Below are 20,307 nucleotides of genomic sequence, written 5' to 3'. Positions count from 1 at the left end.
GCCTCACACAGAGGCACAATAATACTTCCATCCTATGTGATGATATAAGTCTATTGACTGCCTAAATCTTAAATTATTAATCTTTTATATGTTGGTGAAGAATTATCAAGGCATGATAAAACATGGCATGCAGAATTAATATTGTCAAATGGTCATACTACCAAAATACAGATTAAATACTGGATAGTATCAAATTAAAAATCTTCACAGCAAAAGAAACAATCAAGAACTTGAAGAGAGAGCTAACAAAAAGGGAGAAAATCTTTGCCACCTGCATCTCAGATACAGCATTAATCACTGGGTTATAAAAGAACTCAAAACTCTCAACACCAAATAAACAAATAATCCAACCAATAAATAAGCTAAGGAACTGAACAGACTTTTCATAAAAGATTTGCAATTGATCAACATGTATATGAAAATATGTTCAACATCTCTAGCAATTAAAGAAATGCACATCAAAACTATTCTAAGATTTCATCTCACTCCAGTCAGAATGGCAATTATCAAGAATACAAACAACAATAAATGTTGGTGAGGATGTGGGGAAAAAGGTACACTCATACATTGCTGGTGGGACTGCAAATTTGTGCAACCATTATGGAAAGTGGCATGGAGATTCCTCAGAAAACCTCGAATGAAACCACCATTTGACCCAGTTATCACACTCCTTGGTCTGTGTGTAAACGACTTAAAATGAGCACACTACAGTGATACAGCCACATCTATGTTTATCTCAGCTCAACTCACAATAGCTAAACTGTGGAACCTACCTAGAGGCCCTTCAATAGATGAATAGATAAAGAAACTGTGGTATATTTACACAATAGAATATTATTCAGCATTTTTCAGTAAATGGGTGAAACTAGAGACTGTCATGCTAAGTGAAATAAGTCAGTCCCCCAAACCAAAGGCTAAATGTTCTCTCTGATACGCGACTGCTGAAACACAATAAGGGTTGGGGAAGGAAGAATCCAAGTTCACTGGATCAGACAAAGGGGGATGAAGGAAAGGGTGTGATGAGAATAGGAAAGACAGTAGAATGAATGGGACATAACTTTCCTATATTAATATATGAATACTACACCAGTGAAACTCCACATCATGTACAATAAGAATGGGATCCTAATTAGAATAAACTGTATTTCATGAATGTATAATATATCAAAATGGATTCTATTGTCATGTATCTCTAAAGAGAACAAATAAAAGAAGATTAGGCCTAGGTTCAGGGATAAGGATAGGGTTAGGTTTAGGAAATGTACATATATATCAATATATATGTAGATACATATAAATATACATAGGAAAATATATATGAAAACCTACATAAATATATGTGCCATCACATATGTAAAAGTTTAGGGTTAGGTGTATTGTTACATTTTTTAAAATATAGGTATGAATGTATTAATGAATACTTAGATATATATGAATATATGTGAATATAGAAAATATGTCAAAATATATATGAATTTTCAATTAAAATTATAATGTTTGATATCTAAGTTGTTTAGTTTTAGTGTTAGTATTAAAAATAAGGCTAGGATTAAAGGTATGGATAGGGTTAAGTTTAAGGAATGAATATATATATCAATATATATTTATATACATATAAATACATATGCAAAAATATATATGAAAATCTCTATATATTATGAGTGCATGTATGGAGAGGTTTAGTGTTAGTTGTATGATTATGATTTGGCTTAAGTATAGGGTATAATATATAAATAAATATATTTGAGTAAATACAAAAGTGAAAATATGAATATATATGACAAAATATATATGAATACTCAGATAAATAAATATGACTTTATATACAAGTAGGTTGAAGCTTAGTGGTAGATTTAGGATTAGGACTAGGATTATGGGGCTGGGGTGATAACTCAGTTGGTAAAGTGCTTGCCTTCCAAGCACAAGGCCCTGGGTTCAATCGCCAGTATCACAAAAAAAGAAAAAAAAAGGACTAGGATTATGAGTATGGATAGGGTTAGGGTTGGGAGTGAACATATATATCAATATATATGAATATATGTATATATATATGAAAATACATATGAAACCCAAATAATTATTTTATGGTAATATATCGGAATATATCTAAGTTAGGTGTATGTACTTTTCAGCTTCTATAGAGAGCATAAAAGTATTAATGAATAAATGTGAATATATATGTAAATACATAAACACAAATGACAAAATACATATGAATATATGAATATATATAATGTTATGTATAAGAATGATTTTACAGGAAATTTTAGTACTAGTTTTTGGGAAAGAGATATAGTTATGGTTAGGGTAAGAACATATATAACAAGATATACGATAATAAATGTGGAGTGTGGTAATGTGAATCAGAGTCTTTGATTGTCTCATGGCTGTTGTGCACCTGCAAACACTGGAAACTTCGTGTGCACAAAGTACAGGTCAAGATTGCCCAGTTGCTATGGTGACACCATGTCCACAGAGGCTTTGTGCAAAGCATGGAAGTTGTGTCAGTCTGACCTAGATCTCAGACACCAGCTCCCCCGGATAGAGGATTCTGAGTATAGCAAGATAACTACAATGTTTTCACCAGACTGTAACCCCAAAACCTGCCAGCTTAATAGAAACTGGACAATGGGCTTCCTGGGTGTCATGTAAAGCTCCTAGCATTGCAATAGTGGAATAGCTACAAAAATATTTCTAGTCCCGTAACTTTCTAGTGCACAAACAACAATGCCTCTATGGTCTTTAACTTCTTGATTATGAGACCTTATATAATTAGTATTATATACAATAAACAAGCTCTGGGTTGCTACTTCTCAGAGATCAGTGTCCCACTGATCCCAGCTTTCTCTCTAAATGTTTGTGTGCTTATCTTAATCCCCCAATGTGCCTCTTGTTGGCATCTGAATTAGTAACCATACAGGACATGGCAAATAAATATGAATATATATAAGAAAATATATATGAAAATGTATATAGACATATATTATCACATAAGAACAAGTTTAGGTTAGGTGTATTATGGTTTTGTTTAAATAGTGTATAAAGGTATTATATAAATATACATATCTCTCATGTATGAAAAAATATATATGAAAATATATAAACATATGTGAATATATAAATATAAACTTCAGTATACATATGAATATTCATATAAATATCTTTGGTTTATGTATAAATATTTTTAAGATCGTGGTAGTAAAAGGGTTAGAACTACACTTAGGGGTAGAATTAGGGGTAGGGTTAGGGAATAAACATGTATATCAATATATAAATATATGTGTAAATATATATATGAGAATATATATATTTATATGGTTTCATATATGGAGAGGTTTGGCATTAGACATATAGATAATATTTCATTTAAAAATAGGGTATGAATATATACATGATCATATATGAATACACATGTGAATATATGGATATACATGTGAAAATATAAATACATATGTAAAAATATATATTAATACTCAGATAAATATATGGGTTTATGTAACAGTTTGTTGAGGCTTATTGGTGGTTTTTTGATTTGGATTAGATTAACATTAAGATTAGATTTGGGGTTAGAAAATGAACATATAAATTAAATTATATGTATATAAATATGATTATATGTAAATTTATAAATATATATTTCAAATATATATGAATATTGATATAAGTATATATGGTTTATATATAAGTGTGATTCAGTTTATTTGTTGGTGTTAGGGCAAGTTTAAGGACCAAGTTTATTGTTATGGAATGAATGTATATATTGATACATACGAATATAAATATGAATATATGTGAAAATATTTAGGAGGGTATAAATATATATGGTTCCATATATGTGTAGGTTTAGGGTTAGGAATATGGTTATGTTTAGGTTTAAAAAAAGAGTGTGAATATATACTGGAATATATATTTATATGTATGATGTATAAGTGAATATAAAAATATATCAACATACTTATGAATATTCATATAAATATATACAATTTTATGTATGAGTAGGTTTGAATTTAGTGGTAATGTTAGGTTTAGGATGAGGTAGAGGTCAATGTTTAAGATTATGGTTAGGGAAAGGATGTATATATCAATAGCTATGAATATAAAATTAAAATATGTTAATGTACATAAAAAACTATATAAATATATATGGTACCACATAATAACAGGTTTAGGATTAGGTGTATCATTGGGGTTTGTTTAAATATATGATATTTATGTATTCAATTTATAAACATATATTTAAGTACATATATAAATATTGACAGAAGTATATATGTTTTTTGTATTAGTACATTTGTGTTTAGTGATAATGTTAGGGTTAGAATGAGGTTGATGGGTAGTGTTAGGGTTGGGGTCAGGAGAAGAACATATATATAAATGTATATGAATAGAAATATGAAATAGAAATATGAATATATATGTGAAAATCTATATATATGAAAAACTATATAAATGTATATGGTTTCTCAAATAGACTTAAGGTTAGGTGTAAGGTTGCATTGTGGTTTATAAATGGGGCATGAATACAAACATGAATATATGTTAACAAGTGAATATGCATGCAAATATACATAAGGACACATCAAAATATATATTAATATTCATATAAATATATACATATAACTTTATGTATAAGTAGATTGCATTTAGTGGTAATGTTAGAGTTAGAACTAGGTTTGGAGGTAGGTTTAGGGTTAGGCTTACTAAAAAAACATATCTATATATGAATAAAAATATGAATACATATGTAAAATTACAAAGGAAAACAAAAATATATATGGTTTTTACATATGTACAAATTTAGGTTTAGAGGTATGGATATTTTTAAAAAATAGAGCATGCATATATTCATGAGTATGTAAGTGTATATATGAATATATAAGTGAATATATATGACAATTTATAATTATATATTTTAAATATATATGAATTTTGATATAAGTATATATCATTTTAGTTCTAATTTAGGATTAGTGCTATTGTTAAGGCTAGGACAAAATGATAGGTAGCATTAGGGTCAGGGTTAAGACAAAAATATACATATCAATTTATATGAATATAAATATGTATATATATATGAGGAAAACCTAAATAAATACATATGGTAGCAAAAATGGATAGGTTTAGTGTTAAGTGAATGTTTACATTTTTGTTTAAATATATGGCATGAATTTATACATAAAGTATATGTATATATGTGAATATATATGTGACTATATAAAGGTACATGTCAAAATATATGTGAATATATGAATATGATTTTGTATATAATTAGTTTTGTGTTTGGGGTCATATTAGGGGTAGGACTAGGGTTAGGGTTAGGGTTAGGGAAAACACATATATATCAATATATGTGAATAAAATATGAAGATGCATGTGCAATTATATAGGAAAACCTATGTACATATATATGGTTTCACAAATGAATTTTACAGAATTAGGTGTATGTTAATAATTTGGTTTAAAAAGAATGCATGAATTCATACATGAATATATGTTAAAATAAGTTAACATATATGCAAATATACAAAAGTGTATGTCAAAATACACATGAATAAATATTTGTGATTTTATGCATAAGTAGGTTTGCATTTAGAGGTAGTGTTAGGTGTAGGACAAGGTTTAGGGGAAATGTGACATTTAAGGTTAGGGAAGAATATATATGAATATATATAAATAAAAATATGAACATATATGTGGAATTATATAGGAGAACCTATACAAATGCATCTGGTTTTACATATATGCAAGTTCAATATTCATATGTATTGGAAACATACTTATATATTCACATACATATACATATTCATAAATATACAGATTGTTTATTAATACATCCATACCCTATGTTAATACAAATCTGTAATCATACTCTGACCCTAATCTTGTATATCTGTAAAGCATATATATTTATAAGAGTTTTCCTATACAATTTCACATGTATACTCATTTTTAATCATATATATTGTTTTATGTATATATATATACATATATATATATACTTTCCCTAACCCAAACCCCAAACCTACCCCTAACCTGATTCCTACACTTAATACTATATGCAAATCTACTTATACATAAAATCATGTTTATATAAATATTCACCTGTTTTGACATGTACTGTTATATGTTCACTTACATATTCACATGTTAACATATATTCATGTATGAATTTATGCTGTATTTTTAAAACAAAATATAAAAATACAACTAACCCTAAACCTATACATTTGTAAAACCATATATATGTATATGTTTTCTGATATAATTCCACACATATTTTCTTATTTTTATTCATATATATTGATAAACATGTTCTTTCCCTAATCCTATTCCTATCCTTAACACTACCACTAAATGCCACTTATTTACATATAAAATCAGGTTATATTTTCATAAATATTCACATATTTTTTGATATGTATTATTACATATTCACATATATGTTCATATATAAACATATATTTATGTATGAATTCATGCCCTCTTCTTTAAACAAAATGTAAGCATACACCTAACCCTAAACTTATCAACTTTATGAAACTGTACATATTTATACAGGTTTTCCTCTATATTTTCACATATATCTCCATATTTTTATTCATGTATATTGAGATATATATTCTATTTCTAGACCTACCCCTAACTGTACCCTGAAACCTAGTCCTACCCCTAACACTACCAGTAAACACAACCTACTTATACATAAAATCATATATATTCATATAAATATTTATATATATTTTGACATGTACTTTTACATATTCACATATTTATTCATATATATTCATGCATGTATTCATGCCCTGTTTTTAAACCAAAATGTAAGCATACATCTAACACTAAACATATCCATTTGTAAAAACCTATATATTTATATATGTTCATATATTTATGTATATTCATATTTATATTAGATATATGGATACATATGATCATTTTCTAACCCTAACTCTAACTTTAGCCTTACCACTAAACCTAGTCCTAACCCAAATACAAACAGTACCCCTAACAATATACACAAACCTACTTATACATAAAACCATATATACTTATATCAATGAGCATGTATATTTGAAATATATATTTATATATTCATATATATATTCATATATACATATTTATTAATACTCATACCCTATGCTAAAATTATAACCATACCCATAACCCTAGACTTGTATGTATATAAAACCATATCTATTTATATATAGATATATAAATAGATATAGAATTTTCTATATAATATCACATATCTTCTCATATTTTTATTTATATATTGATATATATGTCCTCTATTAACCCTAACCTTAACCCTAGCCTTAATCCCAGTCTTACCCCTAATACTATTATTAAATTCAAATCCACTCATACAAAAATCATATATTTACATAAATATTCATATATATTTTGAAATATACTTTTATATTTTCATATTGTAGACAGAGATTAAAGATTATAGCTATTTTTGCCAAGGAATTGTATAAAGGAGAGAAATTGAGTGAAGGTTTCAGGGGTTGGTGTGACCCATGGGTAGATGTCTTAGAAGCCCGTAGAATTTCTCTTCTTCTTTCTTTGTCTCAGGCGGCAAGGTGATTAACTGAGGAGGTTTAAATAGAGAGAAGGTATGCAGTGGTCAAAGAAGGGGGAGTTTGGGAGTGTGGGTGGACCAGGGAATTATCTAAGAACGTCCAGGAAGAAAAGACCTCTTGAAATGATTTTTATGAAAAAGATGACAGCATGCTTGTGTTCCTTCCTTTAGTCACATTCAGAGTCCAAGGCAGAAAAAATGGGGACAAATTTATGAAGCGCAGGAGTGCTCTCAATGATTGATCATTGAATTTAACCTAGTAGAGCCGGGAAATGAGGACACAGGGAGAAGGTCAGGGAAAGAGGGTAGGATTAATGGATTTTACATGCAGTGAGTTCAATTTTCAAAAGATTTGGAGTTTTGAAACTAGAGAAAGTGAGCTGGAATGTGCTCACAAAGTGTGTTTGAAATTGAGATCATCCGGGGATTATAGTTATTGGTAAAGACAAATCAGTCTGTGAGGCTGGGAGGGGGTTGGGGGCCAGGGGAAGAAGGTAAGGCTTGTAAGAGTTCAAGCCATCTGCTCTAGCCTTGAAAACGGACTATTTGTAAGACTGCAGGATTTTCTCCAAGGGCTCATGACCTAATAGCAAGACTGTAGAGCTGGTAGTAAGGCCAAGGTCAGAGGTGAAAACCCGGTTCTGGGACGAGGTCATAATCATGCTGGGCGTTACCAGGCAACGCAAGGCTGCAGCCTGAAGCTCCAGGTCTGCACACACTTGCACTTCGGGTTTGGCTGGAGCTCCCGGAGCAGGTGGAGCGGCGGTGGAGCGGCAGAGGGGCGGTCTGTTAAGAGCCTTAGGGACATCCTGATCTGACGAAGGACATCATGTCTATGAGGAAGCTTTTCAGCTACTGGAAGAGGAAGGATGAATCTTTTAGCCGCCCCTCATGCCTGCCCGAAGGCCAGGACTTTACTCCCCGAGCTAGGCACTTAAAGAAACTCCACAAAGCTGCTTCAGACGGGGATTTGGAGAAATTAAAGGTGTACCTTCAGCTCAAGAAACATGATGTGAACATGCGGGACAAAGTCGACCGGTGGGCAAAGCTGAAGAGCCTGGGGAAGGGCAGTAGTGAGGGCTGGGGATGCTGGGGGTACCGGGCCTTCCATCCAGAAATGAGACGTGCCTGGGCTGTTTCACTCGGTTGTCACTCCGGGTTTTCCTGGGCGGAGAGCTGATCTTGGGCAGGGGCCGTGATTCTTATTTAATTTTTTTTGCGAGTGCTTACCTGCATGTTTGAAAGTCTTTCTGCCCTCTCTGATTTCCTCCACAACTTCCTCCACATTAACGTCCTGGGTGCACTCACTCTGTCTTTGCCCGGTTTTGTTGTTTTGCTCTCTGGTATAGGTTGTCCCTCGCCATATAACATTCACTCATTGAATAAAATTCGCTTCCATTTACTAATGAAAGACTATGATAAATGAAAAGGCAACTACCTACAACAGTATTTTTTAAGATTTTCAAGACTTAGAAACATCAACAATTGGTGTACATTAAAAAGAAACTTGTTTTCAAACTTATTGGACAGAGGATGATTTTTGCTTTTTCTGTGTTGCACATTCCTTAGCATTAATTTGCTTAGCTTTGGATTAATTTACTCGACAAATATATAGGCTAAATATATGTAACCACTATGTAAATAACAAGGCAGTTTGTTAAATTCTGGGATAAAAATGGTGATTAAGATTGACAAAGTTTTCCATATTCATTTCCATGGAACTTGCCACAGAGGTTATAATAGCTTAAAGGGTCCTTGACACAATGCATTTAACTAAATACTCTCAGTTACACCATTGACCTTATTTTAGTTACAATTTTTCAAGAAACTTCCAGAATCTCCAGACTAAGAGCTGCTGTTGAGCTTGGTTTGACAAGTAGAGAGACTTAGATGTATATCCAAGCTTGGATCTAAAAGAGGTAATTGATAGCATCTGTCTTGACTTCAGAGTGCAATGAGAACTTCAAAACAGGAAATTCAACTACTTGATCAATAAAAATGTAATCATTATCCATCTACAAATTTTGTGATGGGCAGCAGAATTTATTTTATTTGCTAAGAACACTTAATATTTGATCTACCCTCCTAACAGATTTTTAAGTGTGCAATATATTATTTTGATCATAATGCAGTGTTGTACAGCAGATCTCTAGAGCATATTCATCCTACTTTACTGAAATTCTTTGCCTTTTGATAACTCTGCATTTCTCTATATAAAATTATGTCAATTGCAAAGAGATCCTGTTTTTCTTCTTTTCTGACGGTGATATGAGTCTTGAAAATCAGGATCGGGTCTTTGCTGCACTGGTGTTGAAGATTTAAATATCCAAGAAATGCTGAGGCAACAGCAGAAAGTAAATTTTATTTAAGAAATGAAACACACACACACACACACACACACACACACACATACATACACACGCACACGCACACAGAGAGAGAGAGAGAGAGAGAGAGATTCTTGCGGATAGGAGGGGGTCCAGAGCTGGTGACTGAGGAAATGGGGGTGTCCTGCCCCTTTATAGACTTTAGTTTTCCATTCTTGTGCCTACAGGCAGTGAGAGATCTGTCCAGGGAGTGACTGCTTGTGTTGGAAAGTGTGATCCTTCTCCCGGGGCAGGGGGAGGGCTGTTAGCACCAGATTGATGGGAACATGCTATCTACTCATTTCCTTTTCTTTGATAACCTGCTACCTATCCTTTGCCCCGTCTCAATGGGATGCTTTTTCTGTCTTTTCTTGACACTTTCCTCTGACTAAGACTTCCAATCTTATGTGAAAGTAGCATATTTGCCTAGTTCTGATCTTGGGGAAAACTTTCAGGGTCTGTTGTTTTGTTTTGAAGAAGAGTTTTGCCATGTATAGTATTCTTGATTAGCAGTTTTTTCTTTCAGTACTTTGAATACTGTTAAGTTGGGCTTTTATATATACAACCTTTATTGTATTTAGGTACTTCCCTCTTTTCCTAGTTTGTTGCTGCTATCATAAAAGGATGTTGGATTTTCTCAAAAGTTCTTTCTGCATCTAATGAGAAATTCATGATTTTTATGTTTTTATTCTGCTAATGTGATTGATCACATTAATTGATCTTTCTTTTTTTCTTTTTCTTTTTTGTATGTTGAAGTATCCTTGCATCTTGGGTGTAAATCCTTTTAATGCATTGCTGGATTTGTTTTGCTGGTGTTTTGATGAGGATTTTAGCATCTATATTCATCAAGGATGTTGTTTTGTATTTTTGTAGTTTCTTTGTCTAGCTTTAAAATTAGGATAACGCTGGCCTTGAAAAATGAATTTGAAAGTATTTCTTCCTCTTCAGTATAAGATTGATGTTAATTCTTTCAATATTTGATATGGTTCACCAATGAGGTCTGTGATTGTAGGCTTTTCTTTGTTGGGAAGTTTTATGATTACTGATTCAATATCCATACTAGTTATAGGTCTGTTTAGAATTTTTTTTACTAAAATCTTTTTTATTTTTACAGACTGCATTTTGATTCATCATACACAAATGGGGTACAACTTTTCTTTTCTATGGTTGTACACATTGTAGATTCACACCATTCATGTAATCATACATATACATAGGGTAATACTGTCTGTTTCATTCTACTATCTTTCTGTTCTTCACCCCCTTCCACCCCATTTTACTCTACATCTTCCAAAGTTCCTTCATTCTTCTCTTCCTTCCATTACTCCCCCTCATTAAATATTGTCATGCACTTACCAGAGAAAACATTCGGCCTTTGGTTTTTTGGGCTTAGCCTATTTCACTTAGCATGGTATTTTCCAACTTCATCCATTTACCAGCAAATGTCATAATTTTATTCTTCTTTATGACTGAGTAATATTCCATTGTGTATATATACCACAGTTTATCCATTCGTCAATTGAAGGGCATCTAGGTTGGTTCCACAATCTAGCTATTGTGAATTGAGCTGCTATGAACATTGATGTGGCTGCATCACTATAGTATGTTGATTTTAAGTTCATTGGGTATAAACTGAAGAGTGGGATAGCTAGGTCAAATGGTGGTTCCATTCCAATCTTTCTGAGGGATCTCCATACTGCTTTCCATAGTGGCTGCAACTCCACCAGCAATGTATGAGTGTACCTTTTCCCCCACATCCATGTCAACACTATTGCTTGAGTTCTTGATAATAGCCATTCTAATTGGAGTTAGATGAAATCTTAGGGTGGTTTTAATTTACATTTCTCTAATTACTAGGGATGATGAGCACTTTTTCATATATTTGTTGATCACCTGTATATCTAGGTTCTTTGCATTTTGGGTGTAAAGTTTTTTAAGTTCTTTATACACTTTGGAGATGAGTGCTCCGTCTGAAGTGTGTGTGGGAAAGATTTTCTCCCACTCTGTAGGCTCTCTTTTCACATAATTTTAACTACTTAATGATTTGGTCTTGATAGGCTGAATGTTGTTAGAAATTTATTGTTTTTTTTTTTTTTTTTTTTTTTTTAGGTTATCCCTTTGTGGGTGTATGATGGTTCATAGTAGTATCTCATGGTCATTTTGTATTTGTCGTATCAGTTGTAGTATTTGTCATATCAGTTGTAGTCGTAATAGTTCTTCTTCCATTTCTGATTTTATTTATTATCTGTTTTTTTTTTCAGGTCTAGGAGTTTGTTGACTTTGTTAGTGAAAGACCATTGGCTTCACTGATTTTTTTTTTTTCATTTAGTTTTCTGCTCATTTATTTCTGCTATAAATTGTTATTTTTTCCTTTTGGTAACTTTGGGCTTATTTTGTTCTTCATTTTTTAACTTTTTTTTTTTTAAGTGTAAAGTTAGGTTATTATTTGAGATCTTTCTCCTCCTCCTCCTCCTCTTCTTCCTCCTACTTTCTTCTTTCTTCTTCACTGTGGATTGAACCCAGGGACACTTACAAATGAATTACACCCTCAGATCTTCAGCTCTTTTTATTTTTTATTTTGAGACAGTCTCACTAAGTTGCTAAGTTGCTTAGTGAGACTTGCTAAGTTGCTGAGGCTGACCTTGAATTTGTGATCCTCTTGCCTCAGATGCCCTAGTTGCTGGATTACAGACATACGCCACCACACCCATCTCTTCTTTTTTAACATAGGCCTTTATTACTATGACTTCCCTCTTAGTACTGTAGACAGAAGTTTATGTTTTTATTTCCAGAACAACGGGCACAGTAGGTTTGAAAATGAGTAGGAAGTGTTTAATATATTTGGGATTTGAAAATTCTGCACCTATTGCAGTCTATGCTGACAACTCTTCTACCAGTATATAAGAGAGTGAGAGTCTGAATTAAACAAGATTACACCAGCTAGCTGGAAATCTTAGAAACCAGCACTGGTCTTCACAGGGATTTAGATTCCTGGTTAGATAAATTCTATGAGTTAAGTAACAATATAAACTAAAGTCTCTTTATATATAAGTGGGTCTCTTATATATTGATAGAAGTTGAGGATTTTTAGCAAATGCAATAATATTGATTTTAAAAGTATTTCTCATATCTATGAATATGTCTTCTCCATTTCAGCTGTTTTAAAAAAATTGAATATTTTTTGTTTTGATATTAGGTGGAAAACATTCAGCTAGGCCTCAAAGTATATACATATGCATTATATATGTAAACAGTTGGAAAAGAAGCCACAACAAGGACATTATTTCCTGTATACCCCATTGTGCACTCTGCAATTTAAGGATAGTTAAATCTAAAAATTTAAATGAAATTGAATGCAAATGTGAAATCTGTATATTATTAAAACATTTTTTTCTTTAAACCAGGATGACTCCTTTAAAAACATGCCATATATTCTAAGTAAAACTCTTTACAAGACTGTCCTGGAGATTTTAATGATATTACAAACATTATAGTGTTTTATATTTGCTCAAAATAGATTAATACTTGTTTCCAGATTTTGTGTTAAAACACCACAGAATACATTGCTCAATACTATCTTAGAAAGCTGAATCCTTCATGGTTATTTTATTTGATTGAATTTGTAGCTGATTTCCTAAGTCTGTTGGAGTAAATCGAGGGTTTAATTGTCAAAGTGGGTTTTAGACTTCAACTGGAAAAGTGAAATTATCCTCCAGGGGTGCAGCATCCACTTTTAAAAGACATATTGGGGATTAGCCAAATATCCTTTGCATTCTCTTTAGAGATGGCAGTTGTAGCAGTATTTTGTTGTTGTTGATGTTACTGTTGTTGTGTTTGATAAATGAAAAAGCTGAGTTTATATAGAAGTAGGCTTAATGATTAATAGAAATCCCAAAATTCCTTGGGACTCAATTCTTAAGATATATGTAATAGCCAATGAAGAAGAAAGATGAAAACGTTTTTATGCTACTTCAAGGACATGTCTTAGGTATGATCAAAGTTATTTAGCCCTGTATATTTGGTCATGGACTCCAAAAGTTTACAATTTCTTATGGAAGTTCATCCTTCAGCCAAATTATAAATCTTAACAACAACAACAACAATATCAATTGGCTCTTTCTTGTATTGGATTGTTGAGAAACCAAATTCGTCCCCAGATATTTGCTTAGTAAGAATGAAATCACAGCAAAATAAGGTAGGTATTTTTAAGCAATATTTAATCTAGACACGATGTCTGACAAACCATTTTGTTTTACAACAAAGTATTCCCTTATGACTGGAAAGTTTGTGTTCCTTAAATTCAGATTGTCTTTTCCATGAAAGATGTTAATTGAGTGTGAATAATTCTGGTTCCATTCTATCATTCAAACTGACTTACATTTTTCCTATACAGTTTTTTTCATCTAGAGAATAATAGATTAGAATTCGACTTTTTATATCTTAGTGATATTGTTATCTTTTCTTTTGTAACTATATTCAAGTATACCGGATTATAATATAGCATTCCAAAATTGTTGAAAGTTATTTTTTACACATTTTTAGTTTACTCATGTAGATGGTAAGTTAGGTATACTGGGTTTTGTTAGTTTAGCTTTTTGAAAATTATCTAATTTTTAAGTCCTTGAGAGCCTCATTTTTGCTGTTCCTTTGTGTCAATAACAGGTCAGTTTGAACACCTATGAAGTGGTTCTGAGAAACTAAAGCAAAATAAATGACATATAAGTTCTCTTGTTTGGGACACAGGCTATATAATATTCTAAATGCATTAGGATTAGGTTTAACTGCAAGTGAAACATATTAGATGTTTGCTGTTCAAGGCATTTGCACTGTATTTTAAATTCAGTAAAAAGCAATTATAATTAATGTAAATTTTGTATAAATGTAAATATGCACATGAAGCAAATACTCCAACATAAATTTAGCTTTTGGGGGGGTATAATAAATAACTTTACCCATAAGACTTATATTTCACTTCATGTTTCATTATATTGATGTAGAACACCTTTGCATCTGGCCTGTGCTAGTGGATATACAAATGTCAGATCTCTCTTACCGAAGAAAAAATGCAAAATAAATGTCCAGGATGGTGAGAACAAATCTACACTGATTAAGGTATGTACTAATTTTTTCCTTTTCAGTTGTGATATACTTGAGTTCTTCCAATTAACTATTATTCATTTTCATGCTGTAAAACATAGTATTAAACATTAATTTAATATATCATATCCTTAATTCATCTATTCTTGTTGCATTGACAGGCAGTACAGTTTCAAAAGGAGAACTGTGCTACTATTCTTCTAAACCATGGTGCAGACCCAAATCTGGTGGATTTTCATTATAATACTGCTCTGCATTATGCCGTGTGTGGTCAAAGTGTCTCATTAGTCAGAAAACTACTTGAACACAAAGCGAATCTTGAAGCTAAAAATAAGGTAGTTTTCTATTAAAGAAAAAACCTTGTATTTCAGAAAGCAACTAAAGAGAACTTTCATTTCAGATAATTTATATAACAGTAATGCCTGTATATAGAGAATGCAGTATATAGAGAATGAATTTTTCAAACTGAAAATTGGGGAGAAGGGGAGTATCAAAAACTGATAACATTTTTCTTTTTTAAAAAGTCTTTCTCCATTTAATTGCGGACTGAAACCCTGACCAAAAAGTAATATCATATTTAACCATAATTGTTCGAAGGTCCATGTCAAATGAGAACCATTTGATTACCATATAAATGAATATTGATAAAAATCTGATACTCCATTTTTTCTATTTTAGTCATATACTCATGAATAATAAGTCACTATACTAAAAGCAATCTAATTCAATTAATTAAATTAATTAAAGCAATCTAATCAGTTAATTGATTAACTGATGGATATTTTTTTAAAAAACCTCTTAGCAATTGAGTTCACTGATATTTTGTCTAACTGATAGCACCGAATAAATATCAGTCTTGGAGGTTGAAGTGGAGCCCCAAGGAAATCCAATTATGACATTATAAAATGTGAATTAAATGATAGGTGGTCATCACTTAATTACTCTAGGCTGTTCTTGCCCACAATTTAAAGTAAGCCTAAAATAGAAATTCAGTTTTTAACTGACCCAATGCTAATTTGCTTTCTTTTTTTAAAAAAAATAATTTATAATATCTTTTATTTTTATTTATTTTTATGTGGTGCTGAGGATCAAACTCAGAGCCTCACATGTTTGAGGCAAGTGCCCCTCCAAGGAACCACAACCCCAGTCCCTCTAATTTGCTTTCTTGATCTTCGAAATTATATTTTGTTCTGTATCAAAATATTTTTAAAATTTGAAGTGAATATTCAGAAGTTTCTTATAAGCACTCTTATTTTTTAAATTGGACGAAACCTAAAAGTCATGTGAGTCATACAATGTTCTAAATAAAAATTTTGAAATAACTTTTACAGGATGGGAATACTCCACTTCTACTTGCCATTGTTGAAAATAATGAAAAAATGGTGAAATTTCTTCTGAAGAAAGGGGCAGATGTGAATGCTGCAGATAAGAATCAAAGGTATAATTAATAAAGCTAAATAATATTGCATATAACTGTAGCCACTTAAAAGAATCATACACAAATGCACATACCCATATTATGACATGATTTTCATTTTCTGCAAATTACTTAGATTCTCAGAATCAATTTTTTTATCTGTAAAATTCACCAGTTGGATCAGACTGATAGATTGTTGTTGTTACTGTTATTAGTAATATTGGACTCTTACATAGAAGACCAAATGTTGTAGTTTAAAGGGGGTAATAGAGCCAGGGTCATAGATACTCTCTTGTGTGGAATTTTGAGACAGCTTGAAAACATTAGCCTTCCAGGGAGCACAGCCTAAAAACCTTTGAGCTGTATATTTCCAAGGAATTCTTATCTTTAGATTCCATATTATGATCTGTGATTGACAAGCCTTTATTGACAGATCTGCCCTACTTTTTACACTGTTGTCTTAAATTTTCCTAATGGAGATCCTGGATGGGAATGGTAATCTAAGAAGACTAAATTTTTTCATCTCTTACTCTAGAACAGCTCTTATGATTGCTCTCTGTGATGAACCAACAACTATAGTAAGTCTTCTTCTTCAGCAAGATGTTGACCTATCTTGCCAAGATATTTATGGATTCACAGCTGAGGAGTATGCTTCTTTTAATGGTTTTACTATGTAAGTGGTACTTTATGTCTTTTAACAATTATGTGGTGTTTGATCTTAAGGAACAAAGAATGAACCCCAAAGAACAAAGCTGGAATAGGCTCAGCAGCAAGGGTAACCACATGTAAACTCTGACCCCTGAATCCAGAGATATTTGATTTTCTATATTTGTAGGGTCCAGTTCATATAAGACAGTCAGGTGAGTTGAGTCACCAAGTTGAACTCCCAGTGGCATGGGAATTGGAAGTATTCTAGGACAGGATTCTCACACCAGTAACATAAGTTATTAATAAAACATATGGGTAAATGAGTTGCACAAAAGATGATTAGTTCACACAATGTGTTTTCATTGTTTTTATACCTTAGAAATGTAAAGATTTTAAATATGTTTTGAATATTATTGACACTTTATTAACTTCAATTTAATAAATTTTCAGAATTCTTAAGTATTTTCTCATTATATCCAGAGGACAAAACATTTTCATATATTAACATGATTTAAGAATCAGAAAAATTTCTGATTCTTAAGTCAATGAGAAAATAAGATATAATGTACAGAATTTAATGAAGTTAAAAAATGTACAAAATATTTTCTTAATAGTTTTATTTGAAAGACAATGTTAAATTATGCATGGGTTTTTTTCCTAGTTTATTTTTTCTAGTTTATTCCTCTATTCTTTCACTTACCTTATTTACATTTTAGAAATACCTTTTAATCATTAGTTCCATATAAAAAGTGTATGTGGAAAGGTGGCAGAAATGATATACATATTCAAACGTTTAAAGTCTTAATTAATTAAACTTGAGACACCAAGAAATTCATATTTTATTAACTATATGAACCATAATTGAATATAGTTTTTTTTCTTTGTAGTTCTGGACATGATTATTTTGTTTTACCTTGGTTTTTTATACACTCACACACACACACACACACACACACATTTAAATGACATAAAAATATAAATTATTGGTGAATACCATATTATAAAAGGATTTTTCACTTTGTAAAAGAGATTTCCACCTGATCCTTTTAAAGATGGAAATTTCCCCAACACTTAAAAAGGTTCGAATATGTGAAACTGGGAGACACATATCTGTTTAGTAATGTATTTATTGGTCAAAAATAGTACTTGCATACTTGAAATACTTTATTTACATCTACAAGTCTTATGAAGCCATTATTGGGTATTTATATGGAAGTTGCGAATTTTTCATTTCCTTCAAATGTCTTTTTGTAAGTTGTTCCTTCATCAATTTAAGAATAAATAGAAGCATGTGTACTAGGGAATTTTTATCCTCTCAAAATGGTTTTCATTTTTCAGTGTTCGAGTTCTGATAATTATATTATTTTTTAAATTCAGAGAAGTGAAAATGAAGAGAGGTAACTTCTAATGACTAAGCAATTACCTTTAAGATCTGGGAACCCTCAGCATTTAATAAAAATTGCAAATGACTCTTCTAAGTTATAATCTAATTCCTCCTGACCTTTTTTCTGTTTTTCCCCCTTTAAGTAAGTTTTCCATGGTTGTGATTTTTATTGCTTGAGTAGCTGTTGCCTATCTAGCATACTTAAAACCCGTGGTTTCTGCTTTTTAATGTCATTTGTTAGCTCTCTTCCCTGGTACATAGGTTCTATGGCTTAGTAAGAGTGGAAGCCTAGACAGTATTTCTTATGTAGTTTTAAAAACTGAATGAAACTGTCTCAGATGCAGGAATGATATTTATTTTAAAGTTAACTTGAACTCCTATAGCTCCTCTTTCCTGTCTCTGAAATTCTGAAACCATAAGCCTATTATTGAATGACTAGAATGGAAACTTCTGGGGAGAGGAGGAAAAGTATTCTTTACTGGATATGTTTAGTACCTGACCAAGTTAGTTGTCTTCACTTTGTTAATTTGTTAAACCCAAGTCCTCACTTTGTTAACAATCTGCTGAATTTCGTATCCTCAAAATTCATCCTTTGAAGGCCTGACCCTAGTACCTCAGGATGTGACTTTTTTTGGACCCAGGGCTTTTGAAGAACTGTCCTTAAAATAAGGCTGGTAGAGTGGGTCCTAATCCAATCTGATTTGTGCCTTAAGACGAGGGGATCAAGGACATACAGAAAAATACCAGGGGTGCTTGTGCACAGAGGGACAACTTATGTGAGGAGGCGGCAAGATGACAGGCATCTACAAGGCTAGGAAAGGCCTGGAACAGATCATCCCTTATGACCCTCAGAGGAAACAGCACCGCCAGCAACTTAATTCTGAATGCTCTAGGCTACAGAACTGTGAAAAAATAAATTCCTGTTTGAACCATCCACACAGATTGGTGTTTTGTTGTGGCAGCCCTAGCAAATGAATACATCAAGTACAAAATGAAGTAATTTTTGTTCTACTTTGTTAGTGGCTTTTAAAATCATATTCATGATAGCAGGATCAGAAGAAATGCCAGAGGAAAAAAAAAGATGTCTGTCAATAGGAGTAGGTTTGAAAGGAAGCTTGAGGGAGTGTGTGATATACTAGGGAACATTGATTTTGACTTGATAATGAGTTGAATTGAAATTTATGAATGCTGAATTCATGCATGTTTTCTCTTTGTGACCAGATATCATCAATTAACTGCTAATTATGAAAAGTAGAAGAAAGCTGAACAATTACTCTGAAGATGCAACTTTGGGTACTACTTGCGGTTCAGGAGAGCTGAAGGAAGGTAAGCCAGTAACTGAACAAGTAATTTTTCTTGTTGCCTTTTATTTTTAGGAAGGGAAATAGCTTTCTTAATATTTAAATTTAAAATTTAAACTTTCCTCTATTTCGAAATTGCTCTTAAGAATATTTGTGATTAAAAGTATTCTAACACTGTATTGACTAAAAGTGAAATATAAAGATGTAGGTGATTAAGATTTTTAAATCCATAGTCTTTTGATGAGTTATGAAAAAAACCCTCAAATTTTGCATAGGACAATTCAGATAAATATATTTGATAATATTTAACATAACATTTACCAAATCATTATGTAAAATCATTATGTAAAAAGTTAAGTAACATTATTCATGCTAGGTATGGTAGAATACACCTGTCATCTAAACTTGGGAGCTTAAGGCATGAAGATTGCAAATTTGAAGCCAGCCTCAGCAACTTAGTGAGACTCCTGTTAGTGAGTCCTTGTTTCAAAAAATAAAAAGAGCTGTGG

General features: G+C 31.8%; 1 protein-coding gene across 1 annotated transcript; it reads left to right on the top strand.

Annotated features, from left to right (window-relative positions):
• Positions 1 to 8,414: 8,414 nt before the first annotated feature.
• On the top strand, positions 8,415 to 19,752 carry ANKRD7 (ankyrin repeat domain 7; the record flags this gene model as incomplete). Its single annotated transcript, XM_079152626.1, has 6 exons — positions 8,415 to 8,623; positions 14,949 to 15,063; positions 15,210 to 15,383; positions 16,380 to 16,486; positions 17,001 to 17,138; positions 19,719 to 19,752. 6 exons carry the CDS (start codon positions 8,415 to 8,417, stop codon positions 19,750 to 19,752), a joined length of 777 nt encoding a protein of 258 aa, XP_079008752.1.
• Positions 19,753 to 20,307: the final 555 nt, after the last annotated feature.

This window comes from Sciurus vulgaris (assembly GCF_902686455.1).
Source record: "Sciurus vulgaris genome assembly, chromosome: 8".
NCBI lineage: Eukaryota > Metazoa > Chordata > Mammalia > Rodentia > Sciuridae > Sciurus > Sciurus vulgaris.
The sequence above is the reverse complement of the archived record's forward strand: the minus strand, read 5'-3'. Positions and strand labels throughout refer to the sequence as shown.